Here is a 21242-nt window from a genome sequence, read left to right as displayed (position 1 = left end):
TTTTTACTCATTCTTCTGCCTTTTTAATGTGACAAACACCGAATCCCCTCTTGTTGCCTCCCCAACCCAACTTCTTGTGGCTTAGGTGTACTACCTGTTCTTTGGCAGACAGCTGCAAATAAAATTTCAAAGTCTAAGCATATGTTTGCTCTCTTAATGTATGCAACAGAGAGCTAAATCTGAACTTTGGAAAAAGTCTATTAATAATTGACAAATAACAGAATTGTCAGGATGTAGAAAGCAACACAGGGAAAAAAAAGAAAAACATCCCAGGGTTCGCAACAGGAAAATGTTCACCCGGCTTGTTTGCATCAGTGATTATGAACAACATGCTAAATCCATACTTCCAAAGTCTATATATGACTATTATAAATCTGGGGCAAATGATCAGGAAACCTTGGCTGATAATACTGCAGCATTTTCCAGGTAAGAATTGTTTTAAATCATATTTAAAAATTACACAAAGACATTCTATCAAAACAAGATCTTTCAACTTTAATGTTGATGGTGTGGAATTATTTGTCTAGATATTATGCTTAGTAGAGAGGTGAAATTCATAGGGCTGTGAGAAATGTTGGGCTTTAAACTTGTTTGAACATATTCCAAGCCTGGGAATCTTGAAAAAAGTTAACCCTAAGTTTCCTCACTTGGAATTATATGGATACATACATTTTTATACATTTAACTGTGTATAAAAATGGTGATAAATTCTGATGACTCCATTTTCTTTTTCTCTGAGTATGACAGTGATGGTCTATTTTATGGTGTAGGAAACCATTAATATTAAACACACGATAGCCGTCATATCTGGTCAAACCAGATCGGATGGTTGCCTCAAATGTTCCCATCCTGCTGGCTTTCCACTATCATTAAGTTTGATTACCATTGTCTAAATTTTCACCTTAGATTCCAGTTTGTCCATATAGCATTACTCTTTCAACTTTGCTGTTTCATCTCTCCTTCAAAGCGCTTCATCTCTCTTCCCAAATTAGTTTTCCCTTGACTTTCATATTTCAAAGCCCAAGATGGTAGATGTCATGGTTTATGTTTTCTATTTGTAATAAAAACAAGAAACAAAATAACTTTAAAGGAGGAAAACCCCTTTTTCTCTCAGCAATTAGGAAATGGTTTATTTGCTGGAGCAGGGGAGGCGAGCCCTCCATATACTATAGTCTTTGGGGCTCATTCATCTTATATTATAGCTTTTAGTGAAGCCAGCAAAAGTTGTGGGCACTCATGGAGGATGAAAAATTAAAGAAAACAGGCAAAAATTATCCAGGGGAAAGAATCTGCCTACCTTCCTCATTTCTTCTTTAGCCTATAGCAAAATCACTCAAAATCATTTTTCTATGTGTAAGTTAGGAGAAATGAAATCATTCTAGCCAAGGTGGTTCCTGGCAAGCAGCACCGATTCATCTGCAAATCAGTGCAGGAGCCTGAGAGTGGGGTGAAAGGGGGTGGGGGGCTTCCCAAAACTCCTTGAAGCCTTGACTTTGCCTCAGATCTCTTCTGGGGCACAAGTGAGATTTAATAAATGCTGGGGGAGCCATGGGAAGGGAAAAGATGTCAAAGAGTGGAGTGGCTTAAAATTCTGCATGATTTTTTCCAACTGTTATGTAATATTTTGGGGTCCCTTCAACATTTTCTGCTCTTGGAAGATGCCCCTTCTTGGGCCCATCTCAACTCTGTTCACCAGGTGATGTGGTTTGCCTATTAGTAGTCTCCTGAAAGCAACACTTGAACACAAATAGGTAATTTTAACCAAGGAAATTTCAGGGCCTTGACAGGATGATGAAGTTGGTGTCCCTCAGCATTCCTCGGGGCACAATGCGCAGGTGACCACCTACTCCACTTATACACAGCCTTCCTCACCCCTTACCGCCCTTCACCCCATGCTAGTTGATTAATTACCTCACATATTAAGACTCTCAATGGGCTCGATTCAGTACTACATGCTGAGGATAGAGCAGTAAGCCAGATGAAGAAAGTTCTTGTCCACAGGAGCTTACATTCCAGTGGATGCACATTGATCTTGGGCCTCCATAGTGCTGGTGGGTTGAATTGATGCAAACTGGACCCAAAACAATTGGCCCATTGGAGGCCTTTAAGAGGAAGCAAAGCAGACAGAACACCTCTTCAACCCTAGAAATTCTAGAAACCTTGTGAGACACAGAAGACTGTGGTGGCTTCCAAGATGTGGACTGGAAAAGTACCTCACAACTTCTGTGAATTACATGGTTCTGCAGTGAGTATTCTCAGCTCATTCAGCCTAAGTACTGAGTAATTTAGGGTCAAGACACAGATAATGAGAATGAGGTTTCAATGCCACCTTTTCCGTGAACCTTGATCTTTCAATTTTGTTCAGCTTTAAAGAAGGGAAAAATGTATAAATCAACTTTCTCTGGAGAAGAGAGGATTATTATCAACCACCTGAGGAGTTTTTATTGCAGCACACATTGCCTATCTAACATCCCAGTTCCTCTTTTGCTGTGTAACTTGCTGGGTGACCTTTCAGTCCTCACCCTGTGTCATCAAGCTGATCACGTGGAACTAAAAATAGATGTTCTGCCGAGATGGTGGTGGCTTTGGCTTGATGGGATGAAGGCAATCAGTCTGAAACCTCTCATTCTGATTCAAATGAAGATGGTAAAATAAACAAACTTCAGATAACCCATTGTGACACAATGACAGAGTATTTAAAGACAGTTATGACATTTATACCCCTCCCCATGCCACAAGTGTAACAAATGGTCATTCACAACGACACCTTTTATCTCTGTACCCAGCTCTGACAACCACGATTTGGAGTTCTGGGGACACAGGCCACTTATGTGACCAAATGTTTGCTTGGAGGTATTTCTGGCTAAGACTTGGGGCTCTAATGCTACTGTGTCCACTCCCCACATAAAAATGGACAAATAAAGTCAAATAGATAGAACCACCCAGAAGAACAGTTTCCTATTGCAATTATAACAGGAACAGAGAAAAATGTCAGCTTGTTAGGTTTTGTGGGGCCTGACCTGATTGGAGTTAATTTTCAAAAGAACAGTACTTTGTTTCTCTTGCACATTAACTCAGGGTATCTTTCTAAACCGTGATCTGCACATATTTTGTGGCTTCTTGTGAAATTATCATTGGTGGACTATAATTCTCTGATTTGGGTATTTAGAAGTCCTGTAATATTAGAAAAGGAAGCTCTCCTCGTCCCTCGTGGATCACAGCTACCCGGAAAATTGTGTGGTTTTCTTTCAAATAACAGATGGTAAAAGTGAAATCATTCCCTCTCTTTAATATTTGAGAAGCAATCTACACTTACCAGTGGCACTGTCAGTGTTCTTCTCCTGGGTGTAAATGTCACAGAATCATTCAGCTCATTTGCACAACAGGTAACTAAGCTGCTTTTTCTCTTGCATTATGAAAAGCAGCTAATTGTCTCTTGTTTTTTGAAGAGTCACATGGTAAGAGATCTCTATCCCAGCTCCACCCTCAGCTCCTCCTTCTCCTCCTCCTCCCTCTACACCTCTTTTTCTTCCCCTTCTTCCCGGCAAACCACTCCCCTTCCCCACTTTGGACCTCAAAGCTGTGGCTTCTTTATCCAGAGAAGTGTTGACAAGCATACACACACACACACACACACACACACCATTTCAAGAGATTCACAGGCCTTCTGAAACTTAACTACACACGGAGCCTTTCCAAAAATGGCTTGACTATTTAAATATGTTTACCATGCTGTGTTTTCTTCAGACTTAAATTCCTGCCCTCCTTCTTCCTTTACCAGGGTGCCTCAGAGGTTGATAATAATTCAGTTAAATTTTTTAAAGATCTCTCGATATTACAAATGAATGGTTAAAAGTATGATTACAAATACTGTGGTATATTTTATATACATATATACACATTCTGTAGGTTTATACATATATTTTATGTGTTTTTAATGCTTAGAATTATTAATGTGGAGAAATTAAGATGCAATATGATCATCTTACTGGATTTATTAATTCAGTGTGTTGAGTTGGTGGGATTCAATAACAGCACAGGACTTCAAAGCTGGGTGATGAGCAGGTGTCTTCTTTCATCAGTGTACCTCCTCCTGAGGACTGTGTGTATCACCTGATTGATGATAAATTAAAATCAAGGTCCTTGTTGGATGTGAAAATGTTGCAGGAAGGGGGACCCCTTCCAGGGCCTGAGAGTGGGCTCTTGTCTAACACTTGGAAAAGAATTGTCTGAGGAGACAATCATGCTAACAGAGCAAGAGACTTTATTGGGAAGGGGTGCCCGGACGGAGAGCAACAGGGGAAGGGAAACCAGGAGGACTTTTCTGCCACGTGGCTCGCAGTCTTGGGTTTTATGGTGATGGAATTAGTTTCCGGGTTGTCTCTGGCCAATCATTCTGACTCAGGGTCCTTCCTGGTGGCGCACGCATCACTCAGCAAAGATGGATTCCAGTGAGGAGGATTCTGGGAAGTTGGTAGGACATATCACTGGAGTCTGCTCTCCTTTCGACTTTTCCTGAATTCTTCTGGTTGGTGGTAGCTTGTTAGTTTCACGTTCCTTACCAGGACCTCCTGTTTAATAAAACTCATGCAAGTGTTTACTATTGCGCCTGGCCAGGGCAGGCTGTTTCAGTCAGTGGTTTCCCTAACAAAATGGATCCCAACTTTTGCCCCACTTATTTTAACTCAGGAAACCTATGAAAGAGGTTTATTATTCAATTGGCTCGATTCTTTTGTCAATCTTCGTAACTTTTTCCAAAGTGGAGGTCCCATAAGAGCAGAGTCCAAAGTTATAGTCAGCTACTGTTTTATGTAAGACTGTGGGAAAAAAAATCACTTAAATTGGGGGATGGGATTGGATGGGGCTTGGAGAGCTATTGGGATTACCTGACAAGGTTAGTTGTAATCGCTCTTAGGAAAATATCAAAATATGGAGGACTTTCTAGAGAACATACATTTCCCACTCCACTGATCTCATCTAATTTGGCCTAGGAATTGCATTTTGTGCATTGGTTAACGAGCGTCTGTAATGCCATCCTCAAGGCAAGAAATAACGTGTGTGGGAAGCAAGAACAGTTATTTAAGTGACTGCGCCACCTCGTGGACAAGCCTAAAGCTACTGCCTGGAGATGGAAGGGTTTTACCTTGCCTTATAAAGGGGAACTGGATATTTGAAAATGTTCTTTCTGACACACACACACACACACACACACACACACACACACACACACACACACACGGCTGATGACCCGCAGCTCTGTGTGTACGCTTCATAAAAGCTTTCATTGTTTCCTCAGCTCTAAGTAAATATTAATGCCTTCCAAGGCCAGCGTGCCAACGGCTGCTATTAAATCTTTTTCTCTCATTCTAATAATACACTTAGAGATGATTGGTAGTAAAAAACTCTCTTCAAGGCTTCTGCCTCTCCCCCATCAGAATGGAGATCAAAGAATTACGCTGTGAGGGTCAGTCGAGAAGAAAAGACTTCCAGCAGCAGAGCATGTGGTGTGACAGAAAATCATGACAATTATGATGTTCAAAGGAATTGCAGAGAAATCACAGTTAAACTTCTCTATTATGCTTGCAAGGGCTGGATGTTTTTACTTTATTATGTGAGGAAGGGTTATATTACAGACCCTTAGCTATTCCTCAAGGCAACACGAAGACAGAATTTCTTCTTCTGCTACAGGAAGTAGGCTTCAATTAAGACTTGGGAGGTTCGACTTATTTTGGTGACTCCCTTACTAAATCACACTTCACTGTATTAATAAAAAATCTTGATGTATCTAGAAGCAGAGTTAAATCTAGGTCCTGAAAGGTGAGTGCTAGTTAGGTATGTATGTGTGTGTACTCACATGTTTATTGCCTTAGTGCTCATTAGAAATGGGGCTGTATTTTTTTCAGTTTTAATCAGTTACTAATGAGGAGAAAATAATTCTGAACAAATAGGAGATACAAATTTAGCTGAGAGAAGAGAGAACTAGTTTTCCTGTAAAATTTACTAGTTTGATTCTTGGTTTGTTAGTAACTTTCATTGCTACACAAAAGTATTACAGAAAAAGTAATTTAAGATAATGTTCAGGGGTCAAAAATTCAAGCCAAAAACTCCAGTCTTTGCCAAATAACATTGTTCACGAAAATGCTCAATTAAACTAAAATAAAATCTTCCCTTATCATCATACTTCAATGGATACTGAATTCAGATCAAGGATTTTGAAGAAACCACATCAAATTTTAAAAGTAGTTCCCTGAACTACTCTCTGTAAGAAAAAAAAACAACAAAAAAAACTGATGAAGTAGACATAGGATATCTTCTTAAACTCTAATCTAACCTCCATGACATTCTATACCATCTTGAAAATGGCTTGGAAGAAGTGAAATGAAAGCTATATTCACACAAAAACCTTTAAGTGAATGTTTATAGTGGCATTATGTATAATCACCCCAAGTTGAAAGATTCCGAATGTCTCTTATCTTGAGAATGGATAAACAAACTGTGCTACCTTCTTACAGTGGAATACTAGTCATCAACCAAAGAGAACAATTATTGATGCATGCAGCAACATGGGTGACTCTCAGAAGCATTAGGCTAAGTGAAAGAAGCCAGACTCAAAAGTCCACATACTAGAGCTGACCTTTGAAAGTGGATTTGAACTGAGCAGGTGCACTTATACACAGATTTTTTTCACTGAATAGGTGCTACACGATCCATGGTTACTTGAATCCATGAATGTGAAACTGGAGATATGGAGGGTCTGACTGTAAAGTTATACCCAGATTTTCCACCGTGCAAAGGGCTGACCCCCTCCACCCACCCTGCCCCCTGCGTTGTTCAAGGGTCTACTATATATATGATTCCATTTGTATTATATTCTTGCAAAGTAAAACTATGGGGACAAAAAGAAAATGATCAGTGGCTGTTAAGGGATTGGATGGGGGAGGGTTTCACTACAAAAGGAAATGGGGCAAATTTTCAGGATGACTGAACTATTCTAGATCATGATTGTCTGGTTACACAACTTCATGCGATTCTCAAAGGGCAAAAAACTGTACACTCAAATAGGTTAATTCTATAAAATGTTAATTATACCTTACTAAGAACAATGGCTTGAGAAGTTTATTATTCATCTTATTGTTAACTTTCCATCTTAACAACCGTTAAGATTTACCACATTTCCTTGAGCTTTGTAAAGGACTTTGCTTGCTGGGAAAAATAGAAGAATATTTTCTCTTTCTAGCTCAAATGTAATGTCAAAGCTTTGGTTACGCTTTTGAAATTCTAAAAACTTTTTTTCTTTTTCAAAAATTCTAGGTGGAAGCTTTATCCACGACTGCTCCGGAACGTTGCTGAAATAGACCTGTCAACTTCTGTTTTAGGGCAGAGAGTCAGCATGCCAATCTGCGTTGGGGCTACTGCCATGCAGTGCATGGCTCACGTGGATGGGGAGCTTGCAACTGTGCGAGGTAGGAACAAGGTTCTCACTCAAAGGGACAGAAATGGGCTAACATTTAGCGACTCCCTTCTCTGTATGCATCAAGCAAACACTTCCCTAGATGTCTTTATACTCACAAAAGTTAAGCTCATTGACTGGCATCAAAATGCCTGTTCTTGCACGTCCTGCTCTTCTACCTTCTAGCTGTATGACTCTAGCAAGATACTCAGTTTTATCAGCTGTAAAATGGAGATAAAAATAGTACCTACCTCCTTGGGTTACTGTGAAGATTAACTGAGTTCACATATATAAAGTATCTAAAACAGTGCCTGGCACAGAGTAGTGGCTCAATGACTTTTAGTCGTATTATGAGTATCAATATCAATAACTCAAAATATTAAGGTCTGAGAAATGGACTCACTCATGGTCACACAGCTAGGCAGTACAGAGATGGACTCAACTTCATGGCTACCTAATTTCAAAGCCTTTGCTGCTTCCCCCAAACCACATGATTCTCACCATCAAAGAGTAAATGCAGTGACTTGGTTGGTTGTGTTTTCTGCCATGGTTTTGGACCATGATTCATTTACTGATAGGTTATATTCCCAGTAGAGCATTTCCAACTGCCTTAGGAGGGAATGATGAGAAATTCAAATATGATACGCAGAAATTCCTAATTAGGGCTAATTTATTAACTTCCCAGTCTTCTAGCAACTATGAAAGGATATGTGCAGTGATAAATTTCCCCACATTCTGCTTCAGAAACACATATAAAAGTTGGTAATGAAGTCTATCTGATTTTTTTTTTTTTTTTTTTTTTTTTGATGCTGAGCAAGGCAGGAAGTTCAGGACCAAAGAGCAGGAACTAAATACTATTTTAAAACATTTTAATTTTAAGAATTAAGGATCTTTGGATTCACTTCCCTGCTTGCAATGTCTTTCACAAAATACTGCCTGGACTGTCAGCATGACATAGTGAGGTTGTGCTAGAGAGACTTAGGTCAGAGTCTGGAGTCCCTTTAATTCTAGGACCACACACAGATAAGTGTGGCCCCAGCCATTTGTCTACAGTAATCCTGAAATATGGAGAAGGAGAAGGGAAAAAAGGGAAATGTATCGGTCTATTTAAAGTTAGGATAAGAGAGGACTTTCCAAGAATGTTATAGACAACAACCAGTGAAACAAAAGCAAACAAATCAGCACACACACAAAATTGGAAATTTCCACACTCTCAAATATCTATAAAAATTTAAACAAATGGCCAACTAAAAAAAATTGAAAAATGAGATTGCAAAGAGTTAATGTCCTTCCTGTATAAAGAGCTCTTTTATTTGAATAATAAAATAACCCCAAAATGGAGGAAAAGATGAAATTGAAAAAAGACAAATAAGACATTCACAAATGGAGGCATAAAAATAACAGATAAATGTATGAAATGTATTCAATTTTTATCCCATCCATAATTATCAAATATAAAATTATGATAATTTTATTTTCTGAATATCATATTATTACTTTAAGATTAGATAGGGTGATTAGGTTATATGCATGTTGAAAATGTGCATTTTCAAATACTGGTAGGAAGAGTGAAAAATAGAATAATCTTTTTAGAAAATAATTTGGCACTGTGTATCAAAGCTTTGAAAATATGAATTCCAAGTGATGCTATGAATTCTCTTCTAGGAATGCCAAGGAAATAATTATGATTTTGAGGAATGACATCTTTGCAGGGATTTTCATTCCTGTTATTTTTAATAGGAAAAAAGTCAAGAAAAACACTCGAATGTCCCATATTTGGAGATTGGTTGCAAAAAAATAGGATGCATAAATATGGGCTAAACACGTAAAAATCATATTATAGAAAGAGTTGAGTGGCATGGAACTATGTTACAATATAATAATTTTTAAAAAGCAGTTACAAACAATAATAAGGTCACATAATATATTTATTTTTGAAGACCAAGAACGTAGACCACATTTTACAAATTTTTATTTATGAGTGATGGGACTATTCCTGACTCTATGGTCTTCTTATTTTTGGTCCATATGTCTACAATTTTCTTTGAATTATTTTGCAAGAAGAGACCAATAAAAGCTAAATTTAAAAGAAGAGAGAAAACTGGAGAAGGAACCATGGAGAGAGTTGAAGTGAACAAAAGGAAGTGAAGAAGGCAATAAGCAAAGCTCACTTGGTAAAACACCCTGGAGCCTGTAAAGTATTTTTACATATATCATTTTATTTGCTATTTGACAGTTGTCACTGTCCCCATTTTATGGGCAAAGAGCTAGTTCCATAGAAAGCAGGTTTTCATAGTTAGTAATTGATAGGACTTACTCTCCAAATCACTTCTGATGGTTCCAAGGTCACGGCTCCTTACTTTTGCTGGGGGTGGGGTGGAAAGAAAAATGAGAAGAAAGCTTACTTAGGAACTATAATTTGACAGCCTAGGCAGGACTGTTTTATCTAACATTATTTCCTTCTAGCACTAACCATGAAACATTATGGAGTCTTGGAGCCTATTGGAGTCTTATCCCTTTAGATTTATTTATTTATAAAATGATAACCATGTTCCAGGCACTTTTCTAAGCACATTACAAGTATTAAAACATCACATACTCTGAACAGCCCAAAGAAGTAGGTACTATTATAAGCCCATTTTATACAGGAGAAACACAGGCACACAGCAGATGCCCAGGGTCACACTGTTCATAAATGATAGAGATGAGATTCAGACCTAGGCAGTCTGGCTCCAGAGTCTGGGCTCTTAACCACCTTGTGCTGCTTTTAATTTCCAGAAAATCCCATAAGTATCACGAGGGGAAGCCCATTTATCTGTAAATCACATTCCCTAAAAGTAATTAATTTGTCACTTAAGGTGCATGCAGAGCAGACCCCCCCGGGGGAGTTCAGGAGACTGAAATACTTGATAGACATTAACGTAAGGTAGAACAGGCAGAACAAAGAGGAAGTGGTGACACAGAGGATGCAGAGGAACTGGCAATGAAAGGTTATACACACCAGCTTGGAGAAGCCAAGATCCTGAACACATTCCTGTCAGGGCAGTGACATGACTGTTTATATTCCAGATCTGTGGTAGAATCATCCCTCAAGGATTTCAACATTCTTAAGGTTTTCTTCGACCTTCCAATTACTGTCTATGGATTGATGGTCTTTTTAATATTAAGATTAATCCCCCAAACAGGTGGTCATCAGCTTATAACAAAGAGTATTCCTGGTTGGTACATTTTGGTGGTGGGATGGATAGGTTACTTGAAAGGAAAGAATGTGTGCCTGGAACAGATGCTATTGGTGCCCAGGATATAAGGTGCCCTTATTACTTCCCATTTCTATCAGAACCTGCAACTTTTTGCCTAACATTTTCTCTGGCAGCAGGAGCTGTTGAATGGGGGTGGTGGTTGGAAGTGGGTGAGTGGAAGGTCATCTCTCTGGCTGGTGGATAAATACCTCAGCTCTCTTTGATCAGGGTAACTGAAGCATCTTCTAATCCCATCACCCAGGGCTTCCCTAATAAGACTGAGCCTCAGTGGCCTTCAGAAGTTACCTGCCCATTAGCACACCCTTCATTGGCTGCCTCCCATCCCTCTTTCACTTTCCTACTCTGTCAGCTCACCTTGCCATCATTCCCAAGTAAAAGACTCAGGCTCATAGCATTGTCTCATTGTCAGCTTCTGGAAGAATGCAAACCAAGACAATGACTAACTGAATATTTGTACAGCCACAGGCAAACTTAAGGAAGGGTGGAGGAACGTACGTATTTGGTAGACACTGCTTTCTTTTCTCAAAACTCAGAAAATCAGCATGGAATTATGCAGCTGATATTTGATTTACTCTATCATTTCCAAATATGGAAACTCTCTCAAGCTAGCCTGATCCTTGGGGAAACTGTGAGATCTATGGATGGATGTTGTTGTGGAGGGTTTTTTTTCCCACCCTCCTAATTATCTGGCCCCTAATCAAGTTTTCTTTTTTCCAGGGTCTTGGTCCCTAGCTAGAAGGAGAAATTGGGGCCAAGTTCAGAGGATAGGGGTTAGTTAGAAACCGTCTCTGGAGAAAGTGTTCCTGTTAGCCTGGTCAGTAAGAGTAGGTGAAATCAAATCCCCAGGGAATGGTCTGGCCTGAATAATTAGAATGAGCATCTAGAAAGTTCTGGAAGTTGTCACGGTACCACGGTCTTGCCTTCCCAGCTGGTTCTCCAGACTTCTTCACAGAGTCTTGCTTCAGGGGTCCTTTGGTCTTTCTCCTCACCACTGTAGGACACGTCCCCATTTTGAACTAAGCCCAAGAACAAAATTTCCTTTCTTCTTTACATGACTGTGTGGTCATAGAGTGACCAATGGAGCTACTCTTTCTTCATTTTCTAAATGGCAACGAGTATAGGGTTGCCAAATAAAATACAGGGAACTAGTTATAGTTGCATTTCAGATAAAAACCAAATCATTTGTAACTGGTATCCTATGTTTATTATTGCTACAGCCGGCAACCCTAGTTAAATGAGAGATCTTACTTCTAGAGGCTCTTGTGAGGGTCACATGAGATAAATACTAGGAAAAGCTTCCCAAAATGGGGCTCAATTTTTATTTGTCCCTGAGATTCCAAGTCCCTAAAGTATTTGTCTCCCATACATTAAAAACTCACTTTCAGAAAAGTATACTCCATTTATAATATCTTAGCGGGAGTAAAAAATTGCTCTTTTTACTTTGTTAAAGATGTTTTTGTTTTAAACTTTATGCAGGAACCTCAAAAAATGACTTTAAGAGCCAGGCTGGTAATGTAAATGTCCAAGGAGGGATGAAGTTAAGAAAACAATAATGCAAGCTCAGTGGTGGAGAGGGTACCAAACCTAGATTACAGGTTCCATCTAAGGAGGGCAGCCACATCTTGGCACTAGCTAACTGATGCCCCATGGGAGTGAGAATGTGGGGTGGCTGCCAAATCTTCAAAAATTTTAAGAGAAGGCAGAAATCTTGATTTTTATGTGCAATGTCCTGGTTTTTAAATGTTGGCAAATAAATCAAAATTCTTTAAAACACTGTTTGGAGCAACAATGTGTGGGCCAAGGCAAATACTTTTGTGGGCTACAACTGTCCCCTGGGCTGTCCAACTGGGGCATCTGATTTATGTGGAAATTCACCACTAAGTAGTTTCACTCTCTAGGATTATGTTTCCTCACTGATAAAGTGAGCTGCTTACATGTAATCAGTGGTTCACTTCCGGTGTCCCAAGGAGGCTGGAGTTGTTTCCAAGGATCTCAAGGAAGTTAAGTGTGTCACTGAGCACACAGCTACTTGTGTTGCTCGTTGGGACTGAAAAGGACAGCGCTTTAAAGAAAAAGTTCTGCTGCTAAGACAAAAACAAAGAGAATACTCAAAAACATAAAACTCCCACCAGGAGTAGATGATCTCTACAATTTTTTTCAGCATACAAATAAATGGTTTTGTGTCGTTTTAAGATGTCATCAAATACAAAAAAAGAGACCAAAGTCAAGACCTGCCCCTCCTGACATTTCTGAAATCCCCCCTCTCTCCCTTACTTTCTACTCTGTGCCAGCCCTGGAGGATATAGACTGTGGAGTGAGCATCCGCCTACATTGGATTTCCATTTCTCAAAACTGCATTCTTGGGATAGAAGAGAATGATCAGATAATTACTGATCTCTAGATCTTGCTGAAAACAAATAGGTGTTTAATAAATGCTTACATAAATTTTAAAAGTGATACTTCAAAGTCTTGTGAAAAATGATGATAGCAAACATTTATTTAGCAATTAATGTGTGCCAGGCAATTTGAATTTATTAAGTCATCTATCCCTGACCACTGTCAAAATGTGTGAGCCCAAAGCCCTGAGGATCTTTCTCCGACTCCTGTGCATGTGGAAACTGAGGCTTGGAGAGATTAAATACTTTGCTCAAGGTTATTAATCACTTACACAATGCTGTCTATAATACCCTGGTCAGTTACTGATATTGCCAAATGTCATTAACTGCAGCAAGACCCCTAAGGCAAGCTGTATGCTATAGTCTTGGAATATTTACTATAAATGTTCTATGTTTTTACAGTTTTATCCTTTTAGTTTTGAGGCTATGGAATAAGCCACAGAATATGAAACTTATTAGGAAATAAGTGCCTTGTGCAAAATTCAGGAGCATAAATAAAAGGGCTTGAATTTTAAACAAATGAAAATTAAAACTCTTTTAAGATGGAAGGAAAATAACCAGAAAACGCTCAGTGGAGAGCAGCTTGCTATGCATTGTTTTATGAATAAGACATTTATTGCAGTGGATGATTTAGTCAACATTTTAATAATTGACCATTATTATAATATTTAAGCAGTCATATAAATGCCTCTACTTATAATGGCATATCATTTGAAACTCTACTAGATTGGTTTTTGATTTTTTAAGTTTATCCTTCACATAAGCCTCAGGGATGAATACAGAATCATTTCTCCAAAAATTTAACATATTGAAGAAAATAGCAATAATAAACATAAATGCTAGTAGCACATAAGGGACGTGGTCTCATTAGGTTAAATTTCCATCTTGCAAAATAAGTAGAACATTTCTGATTTCTCAAAGAACCAATTAACAAAATGCTTACTATAGCATTGAGGCTTTTAGGACATTATGGTGAAAATCTCTCTGGTTTTATGCACAGTAGCTGTAATAAAATTTTATTTTGTTCTCCATGGAGGTACACATTAGCTATTTTGCTCCATTTAATCATGGGAAATCAAAAAGAAAGAGAAAAAAAGAGATTAAATATTTACTTATCCTTTTGCTTCTGACTTGTTATGTGGACAAATGCCACATGAGGGAGTGCTGGGACCTCAAACAGAGAAAAATTAAAACCCACCTAACGCATTCCAGGAATGCTCGGCATATTAGTAAATTCTTATTAAACTGTCAAAAAAAAAAAAAGATTTAAAAAAGAAACTCCTGCCCCTGGATGCAATTAGAGGTTACCACACAGGATTTGATGGGTCATAAAACCATTAAATCTAAACACTTTCTTTTTGAGCCTAAAAGGCCAGAACATTCCAAAGTGAAGTTTTGGGACTCAGCTATGACTTAGCCACCTATTAAGGTGCAGGTGGAACAGATTGCAGAGTAACACAAAGACCCCAAAAAACTGAATTAGGGTGTAGGTGAGAGCTTTAGCTGTTGAATTTTCTGGATTTTCCGAGATTAAGTGATCAACCTTAACACTGAGTGAAAGACCATTCAGCAGGAAAAATTGTCATTTTCTTTACTCCAGACCCGAACGATGTATTTTTGAAAACTTTATTGATATATTTATGTGTTGTACTACGTGATCAAGTAGATATACATTTCAGCATACCTACAAGGAAAATATCACCATTATTCTTAATTTTATCTAAATCCAGGAAAAGCACCAGATTTGCTTTAAATGAAATTTTACTCTTTCTGAGGTGAGTGCCTTTTATGCACCAGGTGCTTGGACTTTTCATCCCTATTATTAATCCTTGCAATAGACCTGTGAGGTCATTATTATTTATCATTCTCCTCAGTTGACAGTGGAGGAGAAGGACACCTTTGACCAATGTCTAGTGTTGGTGAGTGGTTAAGATGAGGTTTGTTGATCTGTTTCACTCTAGAGTTTAACCCAGTTATTTGTCTTCATCCATTATTTTATCACTTTTATAGAGAAGAAACAAAAGTAGGGAGGAATAAAGGAGAAAGGATAGTTCACTAAAACTTTGTCCAAATTACATTAGTTAAACATTTGGAAGGGAATATCTCTTTGCATCATTGTAGTAAAAAAAAATCAATTCATACCTTTTCTTGCTTTTATTTTCAAACTCTTTTATCTCAGTTTTGTGTTCTGGACCTTCTTTTTCAATAATCAAAAGTCAGTGGACATGCTCTTTCTGTACATACACCCACACATGTTACATCTACATACACATGCATATATACATATATATTAATGATTATGGACATCTTATATATGCATATATAAATGTATAATTCATATATAAAATTTTTCAAAAAGTGATAGATTCAGTGTTGAAATCACTTTGCAATGAGACAAACTTCATTAATCCAAAACAGCTATTAAAAAATTAGACTCCGGGGCTTCCCTGGTGGCGCAGTGGTTGCGCGTCCGCCTGCTGATGCAGGGGAACCGGGTTCGCGCCCCGGTCTGGGAAGATCCCACATGCCGCAGAGCGGCTGCGCCCGTGAGCCATGGCCGCTGAGCCTGCGCGTCCGGAGCCTGTGCTCCGCAACGGGAGAGGCCGCAGCAGAGGGAGGCCCGCGTACCACAAAAAAAAAAAAAAAAAAAATTAGACTCCTGCTATCTTAAAGACCAACATCAAGTGAAATAATTTCTAGTATTTTGCACCAGAATTTCAGCTATTGATCAGCTTTCTCAAGAGCATGAAATTGCTTCTTCTCAAATTATTAGTGTGCCTGATGACCTTAAAGATGTGACAGTGAGAAGTCAGAGGCTGACATATATATACCAATACTGAGGTTGTTAAATTGAGAGAGGTTGATTGAAGTCACCACGTGCAGACCTGATACTCCTTGAAACCATCGTTAAAAGGCATCTCACTGTGGTGTCATCTCCATGCCATCAGCCAGTTATGACAGGACCTGATGACTCAATAAAATGACAGAATAATAACCTGGGAATCATTATAGTAAAGCTAATGTTTTTGTCTATTGCAGAATTCTGCCCCAGAGATAAAGTAGGAGCAAGTAAGGGAGGGCTAAGATGTCATTGGACTAACTGTTCCTTGAAAATATTTCCATACAATGAAAGAGAGTTCTTGAGGTGTAGTGACATTATGACTGCTCAAGGTTACTGTTCCAAATTCAGACAATGAAACATCATGAAAACACTGGTTTCTTGGCCTTTTGGGGCAGTATTTAAATTGGTTAAATTTTCTAAATCGTACATGAATATTTCTTTGACCACTTCTAAGTATTTCACTCATAATTATAGTAGAAGTTTTGTTCTTGCCTTAGATGACTGACTTCAGAACATTCTTTTTCTGGGTAATCTCAATGATAACTTTAGATATTAAGACAATAATGTTAATTGTGTCTTTAACAAACCTGTGTAATAATAGTTCCTGTGCAAAGAAAGGCTGACCCACTCACTGGCTGGTTGGGTACACTGGTAGGATGAGAACACTTCAGTGTGTCAGACCCTGAGTTTAGAACCACACAACTGCTTGGTACTTTGTCATTGCATATTTTCCCCATTACATAATGACTTCCTGTGCAGAGGACAAAATGCGTTTTCTCAGCAAAATTTTCAGCACAGCTGTTTTGGTGACTAAGTTTTGCAGGAGCTTTTTAATCAAATGCACCTAAAAAAATCCCCTTTGGGCCCTTTCATCATATTACCCCCTTTCTTTTAAATACATACTTTTGGAAGTTTAACTCACTTTTCCCATATAGGAAAGTTATTTTCAAGGGAATAATTTGTACCCAAAGTAGCACATTGCTTAGTTGCTCTGCTCTAATCTGGGTATATGATTTATCCCACATGAATTAATGTTCCAAGTAACAGACATTGACTCCCACTGATAACTAATAGTTTACATTTTCTCTGTTTTTTTTTTCTTTTTTTTGTGGTAGTGAATAAACATCATTCTCAAATGTATTATAATTCTCTTCCTTGTCAAGCCTAGCATGATGTACTTTAGTTTTGTTTGATGATTCAGCAGCTTATTTATATGTGTAAGGTTGTTGGTCCTGACATTAAACATTTGGAAGCTATTTTATATTGGTAAATTGTGCCTTCTTAACTTTGAGAAGCATCTCCTTCTTTTTCCTCATCTTCTGTCATTTTATTTTTATTCTGTTGCTTATTTTTGCCTTGAATTTGAAATCTAGGAAGCTAGGCAAATCCTGGATAAGCAAGGTTATAAAATATGTCTGATAATGGTTAAGTGTGCTGAGAGGTTGTTACTGTAATGCAATTTAGTTCCTTGACTTTAAATCTAGAAAAAGATGAAAGCATAAGAAAATGTTGCAAAGGTACCTGTGCCCCTCTCCAGAGGGACAAAAATAGAGAAGAAAGATTCAGCAGTATGTGGCTGGCAACTGACAAGACAGGAGACAGCTTCTAACCCCCCACCCCCAACCCTGTAACACCACTGGTCAGTTTCTCCCTCCTGTTTCCTATAAGGTCCTGTCATTACTCAGGCCGTCAGATATATCCAATTAACTTACATGAGTCCTTGTGAAAGAAGATATCTACTTCATTCTTCTTAAAGTATAGTCCATGAAACAAGCATCAGCATCACTCGGGAGCTTGTTAGAAATATAGAATCTAAGTCCTATCCCAGACCTACTGGGTCAGAATCTGAACTTTATCAACATCCCCATGTGATTCCTATGCATGTCGAAGCTTGAGAAGCACTGGACAAAGACTGAATGAAAGTTTCTGGTGGTTCCCAGCCAAAGGCATAACTTAAATCCTCAAAGATGAAACAGTTTTGGTTGTAGCATGAATATCATTTCCATCCGAAGATCCTCTAAGACCTTCTGAGAGCCTGATGATTTCGTGATGACTGCCTGCAATGAGCAGGAACTGCGAAGCGGACTCTCAGATACACAAGAGAGACGTGTACAAAGCAGTTTTCAATTAAAGAACTGGGACAGGCAGACTTAGCATCCCCTAAAATTTAAGGCCACAATAGGTTTCCTGTCTTCTCTACTTCACATCCAGATTACCTGGATTAGAAATAAATGTTGTCATTAGGCTTGATGTAAAATGAAACCCTGGCAAAATTTAGAAGTACAATTGCATTCCTTAGCCACAGGGAGGATTTTGCCAGCTCATGCAGCTTTGCAAAGCTATTTACCTGTTCTAGCCCAGCCAAATCATTAAACATCGGAGTTTAGCATTTGCATCAACCCCAGGGGTGGCTGCATTCATATCTAATATGTAGTGATGTAAACCTTGGTAGTTGATTACAGGTTTCATAGTGTAGGAAACTGAGTTATTTCTATTGAATGGTGGTCTGTGGAGGAAGAATTAACTTGATTTTATGGCAGATTATTGCAAACCCTGAAGCATTTCCCCAACCTAGGGCATGTGATTTAATTCTAATAAGAAACTTCATTTGGATAGGTCTGAGGATAACTTTTATTCTGTTAAACACAATGCACCGACATTTTCCACCAGCCTATAGCCCATTTTGGGGTTAGGGGAGGGGCTATAGCTGATAATAAACAATGATACTGATCTCATTATTTCTATATCATTATACTTGTAGTTGTATTGCAAATAAAAGAGGAGAGAAACCAAAAAGTGTAGGGAGAATTTGAAACCATTGCTTCCAGGTATTACTGCTTGATGGCTGGACTTAGCAAAAGCTGACAGCCGCATAGATTTACTACACAGTTCTCTCCATGGAAATCTGTAGGCAAATAAAGGGTAGGCGTGAGGAGTAGGGAAATGCATGTTTTTGGTACACCTCCTAGATTATTTGCTTTTGTTTTGTCCCTGACTTTCCCAAAAGATGTACACCTTCGGAGTGTATTAATGGAAATTATCAGCCCTAGCCCAGAATTTCTTGGCCTGGAGAAGTTTCCTCTCTCCCTTAAGTGCTTTCTTGCTTCAGGTAGTGAGAATTTGCCCGTATATTTGCAAGGAGAAATGGGTGTCTTACGCATCAAAACCATTGCAGAGGAAAGCTGTGTGTTGAGAAGATTGTGAATAATGAGGAGAAATCCAGGTCCTTGGCAAAATTCTGAAAATTTAAAAAGCTATCTAGAACTTCTTTTCCCAAGTAGTATTAGGCATTCTCTCACTTAACCCTTTACAATTGTTTAGCTTTAGAATTTACCAGAAAACATCCACAAACATTGTCTCAGTGGACCATCTGACAACACTATGAAGTGGGCAGGACAACAGCTGTGGTTAGACAAACTTTGCAGATGAAATGTACCTCATGGTTGTCAAGGCTGGGACTGTAGCCCAGGCCTTCTCACTCTCAATCCATTGTATCTTGTCTTTCTGAGAGATAGATGTTATCACCTAGGTCATTTATAGGGTTTTATCTTTGATGTTTCAAGGTCCAAAACCTTACTAGTGTCTCTTTTAGTGGTGTGTATGTGTGTGCGTGTGCGTGTGTGTGTGTGTGTGTGAGTGATATGCATTTTTTAATAGCAATGGCATAATGTATTATTGTTGCCTCTAAATAAAGAAGAAAAAGAAATGTCAAATATAAACAAAGTCTGAATATATCTAGAGCATTTAAAGTTTAGGTGTCTATTCTGAAGATATATCTTAGGGATGATGAAACAAAGAAACAAAGAGCTTGTGGAAGTAAGGAAATAGTCATATGGGATCAATGTTTACTTAATGGTGTAGCCTCCTGGGTACGTTGTTTCTAGGATACCCTCACTATTATGAAAGCCAAGATTTTTAGACTTGGATAAATACTGGGGACCCTCATCATGCACAAGAGCCAGGCCTTGCTTTTACAGTAATATCACCTCAGAGATGATCTCCATTTTGCCAGGAGTTGGGAAAAGGCGACATGCATTGGAGTTTTCTGTTGCTGCACCACATTTTGGGAATGGAAGTCTATGAAAGTTGACCCCTGCCCTTTGTAAAATGAAACCTGACAGTTGCTACTTTTGAGAGCAGGTGAGAGTTTCATTGTGGAAAATGAATAGGGAGAGAAAATGGACTTCAACAATTTTGTGCTTCTGACGCTAGACTAGGATAACTTGAATTAGAATTTCTCAACAAAATCTGACTACGCTAGGTGGTTTACAAAATTCAAAAGCTTGTAATTTTTGCCCCCCAAAGAACAATATGAGCTGGAAGGACACACACATGTTTATCTCTGAGGCCAAGGTGATATTTGAAATATTTAGCAACCAGTAGAGCAAAGACTTTGACCAATTGCAAGAGATGCTCAGGTGTTCTTCTCTAGTGATCTAATGGTGGTCTGGACATACCCAACTCTGCCAGGCACCAGCCTTTAAATTGCTGGATTGTGTGGGTGTGTGGGGTTTGGGGAATCCAGAGACTCCTTAGTGAGAGAAAACAGAGATGTCACATTGAAGGGACTCAGGAAGAGGGGTCATTTACTTCAGAGCCATGGTCTTTTCCAAACAGGAATGGAAGTATTTCAATATTTTAACAAGATGAATTGTCATGCTGGTATGTACCAATGGAATCTTAGATCTGTCCTTAGTGGAGGTAGGAAAATTTTCCACTGTCTCTGTGAGTGGTCCTTGCAAATCCCAGGCTCCCTTATTTCCTTCTAGCATAAAACTGTGTTGAAAACAGTGGATGTAATTCATCAATGTTTTTTCTTTTTTTTTAACATGTTTATTGGAGTATAGTTGCTTTACAATGTTGTGTTAGTTTCTGCTGTATAACAAAGTCAATCAGCTATATGTATACATATATCCCCATATCCCCTTCCTCTTGCGTCTCCCTCCCACCATCCCTATCCCACCCCTCTAGCTGGTCACAAAGCACCGAGCTGATGTCTCTGTGCTATGCAGCTTCTTCCCACTAGCTATCTGTTTTACATTTGGTAGTGTATATATGTCCATGTCACTCTCTCACTTCGTCCCAGCTTACCTTTCCACCTCCCCGTGTCCTCAAGTCCATTCTCTAAGTCTGTGTCTTTATTACTATCCTGCCCCTAGGTTCTTCAGAACCTTTATTTTTTTAGATTCCATATATATGTGTTAGCATATGGTATTTGTTTTTCTCTTTCTGACTTCATTCTCTATGACAGACTCTAGGTCCATCCACCTCACTACAAATAACTCAATTTCATT

At 38.7% G+C, this 21242-nt stretch overlaps 1 protein-coding gene across 1 annotated transcript in view; it reads left to right on the top strand.

Moving 5' to 3' along the window:
• Positions 1–257: 257 nt before the first annotated feature.
• The window catches only part of HAO1 (hydroxyacid oxidase 1), a 78873-nt gene continuing 57888 nt past the window's right edge, over positions 258–21242 (top strand). Inside the window, exons 1-2 of the mRNA XM_024123693.1 lie at positions 258–426; positions 7312–7463. Of these exons, the coding sequence (XP_023979461.1) occupies positions 290–426; positions 7312–7463 (289 nt within the window). The 5' untranslated portion in view covers positions 258–289. The remainder of the gene's footprint in view (positions 427–7311; positions 7464–21242) is intronic.

This window comes from Physeter macrocephalus, chromosome 14 (assembly GCF_002837175.3).
Source record: "Physeter macrocephalus isolate SW-GA chromosome 14, ASM283717v5, whole genome shotgun sequence".
NCBI classification, from domain to species: domain Eukaryota; kingdom Metazoa; phylum Chordata; class Mammalia; order Artiodactyla; family Physeteridae; genus Physeter; species Physeter macrocephalus.
Note: the sequence above shows the minus strand (reverse complement) of the source record. Positions and strands in the feature narration are given on the sequence as shown.